A 13,902-nucleotide genomic window follows, 5' to 3' on the forward strand; every position below is an offset into this window, starting at 1 on the left:
CTATTGCCAAAGGTGTACCTTTGTTGGGGGATATTATGGGTGAGGAAGCTAACTTCTGAGTGTAAGTAGACAAGTACACTCAGAAGTTAGCTTCTTCACCTTTGTGATTCCCACCTTCCCTTTATTAGATTGGAAGGACTTATTTTAATGCTGATTTTCTGTGATCAGCTATTTAGATGACCTTTTGTCTGGCCCATATTTATTGGAGGCAATGAGGTGGCACCCTCTTTCTGAGATTTGCATAAGGATGGGGAGGATAAACTTCTCACTCCCAACCCAAAGATGATTTTTGAAAAGGAAAGTTGTGCTCTGATTTTCTACTTTAATCACATTTTCCTTTAAACCATCTCAATTTAAAATGATTCAGAGTTAAGCCTCTGATCACTTTGATATGCAAGCAGTAAACTGGACCAACAAACTCCAGACAACTCTGCTCACTATAGCCTAAGTTGTGTGTTTGTAACCTGTAAACTGCAGCTTCTTGGACCACATTGCTTTGACATGATAGGTAGGTAAAATGAAACAGACTGAAGATGATGGCAGTGAAAGAAACTATAGAACATATACTATCCTTGTACTCATGTTCAATCTCACTGCTTTTTCACATTCTAATAGTAAATGGACTAGAGAGGCAGAATAGGCGAAGAGTTTATTTTGAGTGTTGGAGAGCTGCCTTTTCTAATGACTCAACCAAGCTGACTGTGTTGTTCTAGTCTGATTTCATTGTTTTGGCAAGATTTGAAATTGACACTGCAGGTTGGGAGTTCTGAGATAACTGATGCTAGACAAGTATGATCAAGGGACAAAACCTTTTTAAAATTTATTATTTTTAATAACAAGTGACAGAAGATTCAGAATCACCTCCTGATGTTTTAATAAACCTTTGTCTTGTTATGAAAATTCTGTTAACTTTTGAATCAAACACTTAAAAAGGTAGCTAGAGATAGATACCTTTCTGCTTACCTTCTCCCCACCCCAAAAAGAGTGTCAAAGGACCATTCTGCATCAAATGATGAACACAAGTGTACATACACAAATGTGCATATTGGCAGAACTGTTTTTTATGGTCTTTTCACAAGCAAATTTCTGAAATTGTGAATAGAGTTGCAAGGGCTTGTGACTGTAGCTTTCAGTTATACAGCTTACCACCAAGTTCCCTGAGTGACTGACGTAGCATCAAACACATGAGTTTTCTAGGTATAGTTCCTAACAGTAAGTGATCCTTGAATTATCTTCAATCCATGGTGCATCCACTCATTCTGAATACTGTCTTACAAGGAATTATTACCTAATGTTGCAACTCCCCTGCTGATATCTTAAGAGACCAAAAAGACAACGATAAAGGAAGGGCATTTTCCATTTCTCTTTGCCTTTCTTTCATTCAGATTTCATTCAGAGACTATGACCTGCTGAATCTCGATAGGCTGAAATCCATGGACAGCAGATGGGGTGGTGAAAAAAGTATTAGGTAGTTCCCCAGGGCTGATGGAGCCACAGTCACTTTGCACTGAGCCTCCACTGTTCTCAAACTGGGATATTTTCTTTTTGATCATCTTTCTCTCCTTGGCTCTGCGATTTTGAAACCAGATTTTCACCTGAAACAAAAAATGCTTTGGATTTAATGGGGCAACATACTGAATGCATTTTTCAACGTCATTGCTGATATTGTTCAGGGACTTTAGTATTAATATTTACAAAGCCCTTTCACATGCATCACTTGAGCCTCACAATGACCTTGTGAAGTATGCCCATTTGACAACAGGTTTTTAAAAAAGCTGAGACTCAGAGAAGGAAAATATCTTGCATGGGATGAAATTGAAATCAAGCCCAGGGCCTCAGACTCTGAATGCAGTAGTCTTTACATTATACCTCACTCACCATCTTTGTTGTACAGGTAAAAATAAATAATGATAGAATGGCAGATTCTGAGGCATGGTGATGAAAAGGGAGGGATTTAAATAGCAAAGGTGATTATGATCTGTCATGAAAAGACTAAGGTTAGGGACTTCCCTGGCAGTCCAGAGGTTAAGACTCTTCACTTCCAATGCAAGGGGCACAGGTTTGACCCCTGGTCTGAGAACTAAGATCCTACATGCCATGTAAAATTTTTTTTAAAAGTAAGGTTAATGAAAGAGAACTGGGTGAACAAGGGTGATGAAGTACTGTATCTCTTGCTGTGATATCAGTGTGCCTTTGTAAATGGTTGAAATGCAGACTACTTGGGATAAGACATTAATGGACTTTACAGTTCTAGAATTTTATGATATCCAGGATTACTCCTAGACCTTAGTGGAAAAAAAAGAACATCAAGTAGTTATGTCATGTCAAAATCTGAATGAGTGGAAACCACTGATTCTTGCCAAGATTTAATTTTCACTGAGTATCCACAGTAAGCTAAATTTGAGGCAGGAATCGTAGGATTACATAGACCACAGAAAATTAAATCTCCTAGCCTGAATAACAGAAAAACTTGCTTCAGGTATAAGCATTGGTGTTCATTTACTATTACAGTTTGACTGATATAAGCCAGATAATTGCCATGATTGACAGATTTCCACTTCACACATAGATTATAACTACTTGGGAAATCATATCAAGGGTTTGACTTGGCTGACCAATTGTATGGGGATTTTAATCCTTCTCCATCCACTATGTCCCCACCCTGTTTCCACACCTACATAGTGCCCACCACACTAGGAGGTTCAATAGGAAAAATATGGGCTTTAGGAAAGCTTTGAGAATGGCTTAGTCTTCTTTTGCTTTCCTTCTGCTTACAGATGTCCCTAAAGTCTTAGCCTATTAAAATGCTTATATGAAAAATGTTAAATGTACTTTCGGTGTACCTGTCTCTCAGAAAGGCCCAAGTTGATTGCAAGCTCTGATTTTCTCCGAATGGTGATATATCTATTGCAGTGGAATTCCTTCTCCAGCTCCAACCTTTGATGATCTGTGTAAACTACACGGTACTTTTCTTTTGTCCTGGTTTTCCCTGTTAGGGGAGAAAGGAGTGTATTTAATCATATTTTTTTCCTTTGGAGATTGTTTTGGTTGGAGAAATCAGAGCCACTGTTCCTACACTTAGCTATTACTTTCAAATATAAAACAAGTACATTTTTTGAACCAAATATGTCATAAGTCCATTTCTTCATTAAGTACTTTGTCATCCGTGGTTATTTTACACACATACACACACACATATATTCAACACATCTATCACAGCGCCACTGACATATTGTTACACCAAAGCATTTTAAAGCAAATACTTTAGCCATGATTTTCATTCCCTTCCCACTCACATATGAGAACAGTATTGGCAATAGTAGCACCATCCATTATACATGCACTTCCATTTATGTTGTACACAGTTCTTTCATGTTGTCTCCTGTTGAATCTCTCTCTCACCTACCCTTTCAACTTATGCAGAATGTGTCTTATTCCCATTGTACAGATAAGGAAACCGAGGCTCAGTGTAAGTAAGTGGCTTTGTGCTAGTGGGCTTAGGAATGGGGACCCAAACACATATCTCTGACTCCAAGTCCAGTGTGCCAAATGTTATTCCTAGTTTAAATATGCTGGGCAGCATAAGAATGGCCCAAGTGTAGCAAACTGTTTTGTGATACTGACATTCTTATTACATGCACATTCTAGAGAGAATTTCATTTGGATGGTAATTAAAAAAGAAAACATCTTTTGTCACTTAGATTCTGTTCTACAATAGCTCCTATTACCTATTAGAAAAAATAGTTTAGTTTTTTTGTTGTTGATGTTGTTTAGTCACTCAGTCATATCTAACTCTTGCAACCCCATGGACTGTAGCCCACCAGGCTCCTTTGTCCATGGAACTTCCCAGGCAAGAATACTGGAGTGGGTTGCCATTTCCTTCTCCAGGGATTTTTGGGGGAGTTTTAAACAAATTTTTATTCCCGAATGGAAAATGAGTGGAGGAAGTAGGGGGTGTTGACTTTACCAGAATAAAATGGGTATTCTAGTATTCTTTGAAAGGATATCCAAACATTTGCTTTGTGTTACAACGTTTAACTAATTTCTCATGCCCTCCTTCAAATAGAGTTTTATTTCCTCCTTTTAAATTTTCCAAAGGTGATTAGGAAGTTTCTTTTTCTTTTCAATTTTTCTAACCCCCTCCAGGATCTTCCTCCTTTTCTCTATAGCTTTTGGCAAACCCTTTCTGATCTTCCCTGGTTGTTTTTGATGTGAAGTTTTGGGGAGCGATCTGTAAGACAAAGGTTTCTTTAAAATGTTTCCCTAAACTCCATTGAGGTGTTAAGATGCAGCACAAGCTTAACAAAGGAGCGACACAGCATCAGATCCCATCTTGAACCCTCTTTACATTCAGGAACACCAGCCAATTGGTTTGGAATTTACAAGCCCTAAACAAATGTCAGACACCCTTTCATCTCCAGGAAAGAAAAAAAAGGGGACGTGAATGTAGAAACAAGTTCTAGATGAGAGATATGTTTTACGGTTAACTCATGGACTAAAGAACTAAACAAAACTTTCCTTCTTGAAAATGGAAAATGATGAACTCCAGTCAGTTAATCTATCTCAAAGGCTCAAACTATGAGCTGGTTTTCTCTGTTTGCTTGTTTTTCATGGGATTTTTTTATATCAATTTTTTAAATTGAAGTATAGTTGATTCACAATATTGTGTTAGTTTCATTTGCAGCAACCTGGCAAGACCAAGAGAATATTATGCTCAGTGAAATGTCAGACAGAGAAAGACAAATACTATATGCTATCACTTATATGTGGAATCTAAAATATAATACAAATAAATGTATATGCAAAACAGAAACAGACTCACAGATACAGAAAACAAACTTCAGCTGCTTTTCTGAATCTAGGAAACCAAAGTTCTGGAATTTGGTATGTTACAAAGGCAGAATATATATTTGAGGTCACAATGAAACCATTGAGGTTTAATTTATTTCTAGAACCTCAAATCTTAGAATTAAAATATATCTTTGAAGAGATGTTCCCTAAAACCATTCCTAATCCCAAAGTGACTGAGTGTTTAAATTCTAACTTGAGGCAGAAGTTAAAATTTAATGTGTGTGTGTCTGTTTTCAACTCTTTGATAATCAGTAAATATAACCAGACTTCAAGAATTCTGAAAGGTTGCAATTCTTCCCCACCCCCATTGGTCATAAATTCCCCTCTTGCAGTTTCTTCTGAGGACAATAAAGTCAATACCAGGCCTCTTTATTTGCCATGAAAATCCTTACCCTTTCCGGCAATATAACCCCTAAAGAAAGGAGGCATGAGGAAGAGTCAGGCTGCATATCAAAGCCATGCAAAGTGTTAAAAAAAGTCTGTTGCCCCAATCTTATGGATAAGACCTCAGACCTCAGGAAGACTAGATTAGTTGGAAATAATGTCTGCACGTTTAATGAAGAGAAATGAATTCTCTTTTCCTGGTGCTCCTCTTGTGTCCCTCCTCCCAAGCTGTTTTCTTTCCACTTACTTCATTGTCTCTTCCCTTAAATGATGAAATCTGATTGACTGGGTTTTGGACATTTTCTAGTGGAGCATAGAACCGTATTTCCATACTAAAACACTAACAAAGTGCTAAAAGCAATAGCTTTTATTGTTCAAGCCATTCTCTTCTCCCAGAGACTATGACAGTGCCGAGGGTGAGGGATTCCCCTTCTCCAGCACTATTGTGAGTTAATCTAGGAAAGTAACAAACTTTAAGTTGTATTACAGGGCTGCTTCAAAGCTCTGTGGTGGGATTTCATTACTGGCCCTGACCAAAAACTTTGACAGACCTCTGTAGTTCCCATAAGAAGACAGGATCCCTACAGAGTTTGCAAACAAATGTCATTATATATGACGACTTATCATCACCTAAATGTGCTCATTTGAGAGACTGGCTGTGAAAGTGCTGTTAGGCAGAAAAGCACACTCAAAACCTAAGGATTATGATGATGGTGACAGTGAGGGTAAAGATGATTAACACCAATCCCTTTCAATAGGGAACAGAGTGTAATTAACACCATCATAATGAGTTTCCATGCAATGGTAATCTTTTGCTGCTTTTAGTTAAAAATTGCATCCAAATTCATTTATAAAAATTGTCCAATTAAAAAAAATGATCAAAACCAAGAAAGATAATGATAAGCTTTAGGAGTTACTAAGTAATTCATTTTCTGAAATGTCCTAACTGAAGAAAACCTTTTAACTTCCTTGGTTTTCTGTCTTTTGTCCAGTGGGTTAATCAAAATTATTCAAAGTCACTTCCTTCTCTCCTCTTCTTTCCCACCCCTAAAAACAAAGCCCCTCTCCAGCCCTGCTTAGGTTACTGCCTTTCCAATACTCATACAAGGGTACAACTCTGGGTAAAATAAAAACCAAATGAAAAAATTCCTAGAGTAGTGCTGTCAATGTTTAAAATATGAAAACCCTGAGTTTTTAAACTGACAATGTTTAAAATATGAAAATGATGAACTTTTCATGGAATATCTCTGTAAGGTTCCTTTTCACATAATTTTTAAAACAAGGTATGTTTTCAAACAGACTACTTAGGGGAACAAAGTGGAAATAAAAATATCTCACTTTTAAATCAAATCACTTAGTGGACAGTCATTTATTCTGTATGTCAGTCCCCTTTCTCTCATTCAAAACTCAAAGGCCATGATAATCACTATGAAATGTTTTCCAATTGTCCCCTAATATGCATATTTTTGTTTCTTTAACTTAAGGCTAGTTAAAACATTCTTAGATAATATAAAGAGCTTTCATTTGACTACCATAATCAAGGAGGGGTTACTTCCACTTTGTAGATCATCTGTTTTGTTCTCAGCTGTAAGTCAAATGTCCTATAATACTACAGAGTGAAGTATAAAATTTAGGAAGGTCTGACTTATTCACTTAACAGATATTTGTTTGACACTCACTATCTACTAAACATTCAAATGGGTGCCTTTTGGTTTGGAGTGATACAGAGAGGTGATCAGCTTAATTTTTCTCAGGTTATCAGTTCATAACCTGAGATCTATGGAAGGGTTTTCAGTGGATCCATGAGTCTCCCAAAATTATTAAAAAAAAACAAACATATGTGGGACTTCCCTGGCAGTCCAGTGGTTAAGACTCTGTGCTTCCACTGCAGAAAGCATGGGTTTGGTCCATGGTCAGGGAACTAAGATCTTGTATGCTGCTTGGCAAGACCAAAAAATAGATAAAAATTAAAAAAATCTGGTGGAAAAAATGAAGTGTGTACATGTACATTCGTGTCCTTGTGCATTTTTCTGGAAGAGGGTCCGTACTTTTCATCATATTCTTAAATCATTGCTAAATATGTACTTAGACTGCAAGAATATAGCAAAGGGGTATTTTTATAAGACATTAAAATGAAATGGTGATTGAATTTAATAAAGCCTCACTTATAGGATAGACTGCCACAAGTTAGTGAGGTTCTAAAATCATTCAATTTAGAATTTCTCATAGAAGTGAGGTTCTAAAATCATTCAATTTAGAATTTCTCATAGAAGTTGGAGAGAAAATCTTGTGAAGATGGTATTGTACAACAAGGTTTGAAGACTGAGCTAATGATGAAGACTCCATAGAGTAATTTAGAGTCCCTTTCTAAACTTTCCCTGGCACCAGAATTATACAAAAGAGAGACTCTGACAAATGCAAATGAAGACTATTAAGCAGAGAAACCCATCATATTTTCTCTTTTAAACAGAAAATTCGTGACTCAAGATAATTATTTTAGCTTGTCCTTTTCTTCCCATTGTTTTGTCTTCCAAACAACATACTAGTGACTTTCCTCTTTTAAAGTATTTCAAAACATAATCCTGAACTGGAGCGGCCACTTTTCTGGCTTTTGTGTCTTTTGCTGATGGTTAGGTCTTAATGAATAGGTGTTAATTACAACCCTACGATTAGATATAATAACAGCCCTGACAGTGCCCCACCCTAAGCTTACTTTCTATTCTTTTTAGCCCACCGACTCACTCTTATTTCAAAAAGCAATATGCAGACTTAGTTATACTTTAGAGCTAAGTATTTAAGCTCTACTCTTAATTTGGGATTGCTACTCTAGTAATGTCCTAATCAACTGGAACTGCCTCCTCCAGGCTGAGTACTTTCAATGATAAAATTTGGTCCCTTCCCACCCTCTTGCTTTTTCTATTTTTAAGCAGAGAAAAAGTGCAGAACTGTGAGCAGAAGCATAATTATTATGGGCAAATGCTATTGAAATGTCATTTCTTCCCCAGAGGGATGAAAGTGATAGAGCTGAATTTTACTAATTTTCTCTAATGAAAGGGAGTGATGAGTTGGAATAATAAGAATGTGATAAAAGCACAACTATAGCTGAACACAAACATCTCCCCACCTCCCTCCTCCAGCCCCTGTCCAAGATTAAAGCAGAGTATGCAGAGTACCCCCCACCCCACACCTCTGCGCACACCCTCCTCCCAGTAGCCGCCAACCAGTAGCTTGCTGGTAGGAGCGTGAGTTGGCATTAGGCTGAGATCTCTGGGCTTTCCAATGTGTCCTGACAAGCCTGTATCCAGTCCCTGCACCTCGAAATGTCTGCCTGTACTGTTAGGAGGGCTTTAATTCCTTTAACCTTATTGATGCTGGGCTGATATTGGTGCACACCCAGAGGATGTTAGGATTGAGCAGCTTATTATGTCCCAGTGGTGTGCTGTAGCTTTCCATTGGTGGAAGGAAAGTTGTACAAAGGCATTGGGTTTGAATTCAGCTGGTTCCTGCCAGCTTGGGCAAAGGAAGCTGGAGCTTCTTTGAGAGCCCAGAGTGAGGAGGCCATTTTGCCACCAGGGCCTTTGTGGCTAAACTGGACCGCCTATTGCCAATCAAGCACTGAATCTAAGTTGAACATCACCAGCTTTGGGGGAGAAACCGACCTGCTCAGATAGGGAAGGCTTTGAAATGGAACAGGCAAGCAGCAGTGACTGGGCATAGAGAAACGTAGTTGTCCTCTCCTCATTCACCCACTGACCTTCCCCGTGCATCTGTTTTCCCATCTGCCCGGGCAACTGTAGGGTTGGATCTTGATCTTTGTGGCTCAGTATGTCCATCGTCACCGCGGTTGCTCCTTTGGCTGATCAGAAAATGATGAAAAAGTCCCCTACTCTCGGCTTAGTTCCAAGCACTACACTCTGTTTTTGAGCAGAGGCACAAGTGAGGGAGGTCATTTGTGGTCTGGGGCCCTGGGCAGTAAGCAACGTAGTGGTCTTCTTAGCTAAGCTGTCCGGAGAGAAGTCTAAGAAGTAGGAGGACCAAAAGGCCAAGAGAAGTGGAGGAGAAGCAAAGGAAGGAAAAGGGTCAGAGCATTGGTATCGATTACTCACCAGTCACCTGCACTGTCTTGCGCATCCATGCATAGGGGCTGTGACGGCTTCTGCTAGAACTCTCGTCTGCGATGCCGGCGTTGATGGGGAAAAGGGATCCTCCGGCTGGTGGTGGCAGGCTGCTACCGCTGTTTCCACCCCCTGCGGGGCCCAGGTTGCTATATTCCGGTGAGCTGAAAGCGGCGGGGCTCGAGGTCATGTCGTTCATGGGGACCGTGCCCGTAGTACTGGATTGCCCGGGGTACACGCTCCAGTCTTCACGAGGGGGACTATAGGGTGACCCCCAGGCTCCCAGCGGTGGCCCGTGAGGATCCATACCGGGCATATGGGGATATCCCATGTCGTGCGCAAAGGAAGGGGCCGCTGAGAAGTTGGAGGCTGGCAGAGGACTGCCACCATCCCCAGTGGCACCAGCCCCTGCGGTACCACCTCCTGCGGGGCTCCTGAGAGTGCTGGAGTACATGTCCGCTTCTTTTTCCAAAAGGCAGCTTCTGTACATAGTGACTTGTATATGAGAAAGGAGCTCCCTAAGGCATCCTGAAGTCCCTATTAGGTCCCAACCCGACTTTGAGAAGCAGTAGAGAGCCCGAAGTTTAGCTGTGCTGCACACCCCTCCGACTACTCCATAGGCGTTTCCTACCCTGACGGTTTCCAGGTGACTGGTAGCCCTGTATAGACGGGCCCCCAATTGCTGGGCTGACGTCAAGGGGCTTTTAGGCTTTTACATAGCATTTGCATTCAAATGAACGGCCATTTCACTTTCGCAAGGACTTGTTCACTCTACACCCTCTCCAAGAGATCCTGTGCCTTTCAATCTCATCTTTCTGCTTTTGTCCACCTGATTCCATAGCACTAACTTTGCGCTTTTGGAAACTGGAGCTCCTCCAGAGGTTTCTGACCAGTTCCCGGCAAAGTGAGATAGAGAGGTGCAGAATCAGGGAAAAATCCTGTTCGTTGGTCCTTACCTGTGGCTTCTTCCCTTTACACTGATCTCCTGCACCTAGTCTGCATTCTTGGTATCTTCTCTGCCCACAGTCCCTGGCACAGGCACTCCACATGGCACTGGCCCATGATAGTACTAAAAAGGGCTCTCCCTTCTCTTCATTGCCCACCCCCCAATAGGAGGAGAGCTTTTTTTTCTGAGGACAGAGATTCATTTCACAACTATATATTGTGTGCCTACTATGTGCTGGGCTGTTGTAGACTCAGGGGATAGAGCAGTGAACAAGACAAACATTCCTGTTCTGCCTTCCTGAGGTTATATTCCAGTAGATGACAGGCTGGATTAATTGAATGTTTTACAAATGTGTACAAATTAAAGAAAGATAAAGAGAGGACGTTATGAAAAAAAGGAAGGAAAGAAGGAGAAGATTCTTGTGGATAGTGGGCTTTCTTATTTTCCTGTCAGTTCACTAGTCTTGCTTGAGTGTCTCTTTCTGCCAGTACTCACAAGGACCCAAATTCCTGCAGACTCAAATCCAGGGCAGCTGAAGCTTCCAACTTGCTTTCACACTTGCAATTTCCTTTGTAAAGTTAAAATTGTTGAAAAAGACATGTAGTTGCCAGTAGATGCCAATGAACTCAAGATTTTGCTTCAAGAGATCAGATCACCTCTTGATGACAAAACCAGTTTGTATTCCAGTATTCCTTCTCCCTCCACGACTGAAGTGACTTAGCATGCACGCACATTCCTTCTTCCTCACTCCTGCCCCCTCCCAAAGCCTACCACAACCTTTAATTCGAGATGTGCTCCTATTCAGAGAATGTGCTTCTCCATAAAGTCCAACACAACCTGGCACCTTCATTAACTAATCCCTCTTTGGCTTTGGAAATATCACATTACTTCTGGGAGTTTCAGGGTTTCCCCTGTGTAATAGGGATACTAACAGTGTCTGTATTTTGAAGGCAGGATTTCCTGAGATGACGTATGCAAACTGTTTAACAACACTTGGCACACAGCACAGGACCACTGTATTTATTAATTTACTCAACAAATATTCATTGAGTGCTAGGTGCTATTCTATGTATGGAGACATCAATAGTGAACAAAGCCCTTATTAAGCTTATATTCTCAAGGGGAGATATACTAATAAGTAATTAAATTTTATGGTATGTCAGGTAGTAATAATCAACATTGTAAAGAAAAAGAAAGCAGCAAAGAAAATAAGGAATGCTAGAGGATGTTTCAATTTAATATATGGTGGTCTGAGAGGACCTTATTTAGAAATAATATTTAAGTAAAATATAGAAGAAGTGATGGATTGAGCTATGAGGCGAGGATCCAGACAGAGGGAGCAGCAAGTGAAAAGAAAAGCCTGTCTTTTATTGGAGAAATAGCAAGAAGGAAGTGTGGCTAACAGGTAGATGAGGTCCAAACATTAATAGGGTGGGTCATTTTTAATTTCTAAGCTTTTACTCTAAAGTGAGATATGGAGACATTGTAGGGTTTTGAACAGATAAGTGACATGACTTAAGTTTTGAAAAGATTGTTTTGGCCATAGGATTAAGAATAGACTGTAAGTGGGCAAAATAAAATCAGGCTGGTTAAGTAAAAGGCTATTGCAATAATCCAGGTGAATGGCATTGGAGATGGAAAAGAGTGGTTGAATTCTGGATATATTTTGAAGCCTGCATTGAAAAGTGAGAAGGAAGAGAAGGAACAAAAATAATTGGTAAGCAAAGACTAATTAAAACATGGCACTGGAGAGAAGGGACTAAGGAGCAGGAAAATCACACATACATAGGCACTTTGTGTACATGACCTCATTCAATCTTCACAACTTTACTTACTATCACTCCCATTTTAGAGACAAAGAAACCAAGGCTCAGAGAGGTGGCATGACTATTTAAATGAACTACTGGTACGTAGTAGAGCTAGGTTCCCATCCTAAGCAGCTCAGATTGCAAAGTTCATGTTCTTAAATTGGAACCAGGCAAAATGTACAACCTCAGGGCTTAGGCCTGGGACTTGGCTTCTATTTTCTTTCTCTGCTCAGGCTCCCAGGCCCTACATTCAATCCTTTTCATAACATAGACCCAATACCCTTGCATTATTCTCTTTCACCTATTCTATCTTGAGGCAAACTGGTCTATCTGACATTTGAAAAGCTATATCAGGATGGAAGCATACTCAGGAACTTTAAGACTAAACTAACCAAATATTGTCATTTTATCTATGAGGAAACAGAGGGCCTGAGTGGGGAAGGTAGTCTTTAAGGCAGTGAATGACAGAACTGAGATTCTAACTCGGGTCTGATGACTCCCAGACCAACACTCTTTCACTAAAAAATGTATGTTTGCTTATGCCTAGACAGTTTTTATGCATAAAAATTGTTTCAATTCTCTCTAATTTTGAAGATTCAGCTTAAATGTCACTTCCTCCCGAAAGTCTTACGTTATGATACTCCTCTCAGAGAGTGTACTTCCTCTTGTCTGAAGCCCCTTATCAACTCCCCCACTGACTAATACTATTCTTGTCCATCTTAGTGTTATTTGGGGTCTTATCTGAATATTTTGGAATTTGAGCACATTGAAAAGGTATCAGGGGGCATGTTTGAGCCCTGCAGAATGGAGTGTCATGCACATGGTAAGATCTCAAGAAACATTTGTATGCTGAATCAATAAATGACCTTGGAAATGTAGATTTTAAATCACCATTTTGACTCAACTCTAAGGATGTCTTGAAGAGAAACCAGTAGGTTGTCCAGTGCTTAGTGGAACTTAGCTTTAAGATTACTTTAGTTTTGTGTTTTTGTTTGTTTGTTTCTGGGGATGGGAGTAGAATGTGGGGGTAGGAAGGTGGGGGAGAGATGTGGAGTGGCAGGAAGGTTCAATCTAGTTTATTTGACTGGAAATTTTGATTTCTTTTTTTTTAACCTGGAAATTAATCAGAGAGGGAACCTCACTGCAGAAAGCAGAGTTGTTGTTTTTCAGTCGCCAAGTCATGTCCAACTCTTTGCGACCCCATGGACTGCAGCACTCCAGAAAGTAGAATAGCCAGCAGCAAAAGTCAAAACCCACAGGCTGAGGATCAGGGCTCAAGCTATACAAGGATTATCAGAGCAGTTTGGACATCCCTGACTGTTGTCTCTCAATTCAAGCTTTGCACTTTGGGCTCTGTAAACAGCGTCCTTCCACCTACCAATTCTTACCTACCTGCCTGAGCTACTTGGAAATTTAGTGATGTGTCTTGGGACAAGAAAGGAGCCTTGTGGCCTTTCCATCCATCTTTGTCACTGTGATGGGCTTTTGTAATTGCAAGGCCAGACACTCACGAGAATGAGCACCACTAGGCTCTGTTGTTGTTTAGTTGCTAAGTCATGTCCGACTCTTTTGTGACCCCATGGACCGTAGCCCACCAGGCTCCTCTGTCCATGGGGTTTTCCAGGCAAGGATACTGGAGTGGGTTGCCATTTCCTACTCCAGGGGATCTTCCTGACCCAAGGATTGTACCTGCATCTCCTACATTGCAGGTTAATTCTTTACCACTGAGCCACTAGGGCTCTGGCCTACTCCAAAGTATTGCAGTGTGGGCAAGACCAAGGAGTGTTTTGGAGAAAGA

At 40.3% G+C, this 13,902-nt stretch overlaps 1 protein-coding gene across 1 annotated transcript; it reads right to left on the reverse strand.

The window, feature by feature from the left end:
* Positions 1–1,388: 1,388 nt before the first annotated feature.
* Positions 1,389–9,840, reverse strand: CDX4 (caudal type homeobox 4). Its single transcript, XM_081566930.1, has 3 exons — positions 9,342–9,840; positions 2,844–2,989; positions 1,389–1,595 (listed from the first exon to the last, which is right to left on the reverse strand). Exons 1-3 carry the CDS (start codon positions 9,838–9,840, stop codon positions 1,389–1,391), a joined length of 852 nt encoding a protein of 283 aa, XP_081423056.1.
* Positions 9,841–13,902: the final 4,062 nt, after the last annotated feature.

This window comes from Giraffa tippelskirchi, chromosome X (assembly GCF_054371585.1).
Source record: "Giraffa tippelskirchi isolate mGirTip1 chromosome X, T2T-mGirTip1v1.2.pri, whole genome shotgun sequence".
Classification (NCBI taxonomy): Eukaryota; Metazoa; Chordata; class Mammalia; order Artiodactyla; family Giraffidae; genus Giraffa; species Giraffa tippelskirchi.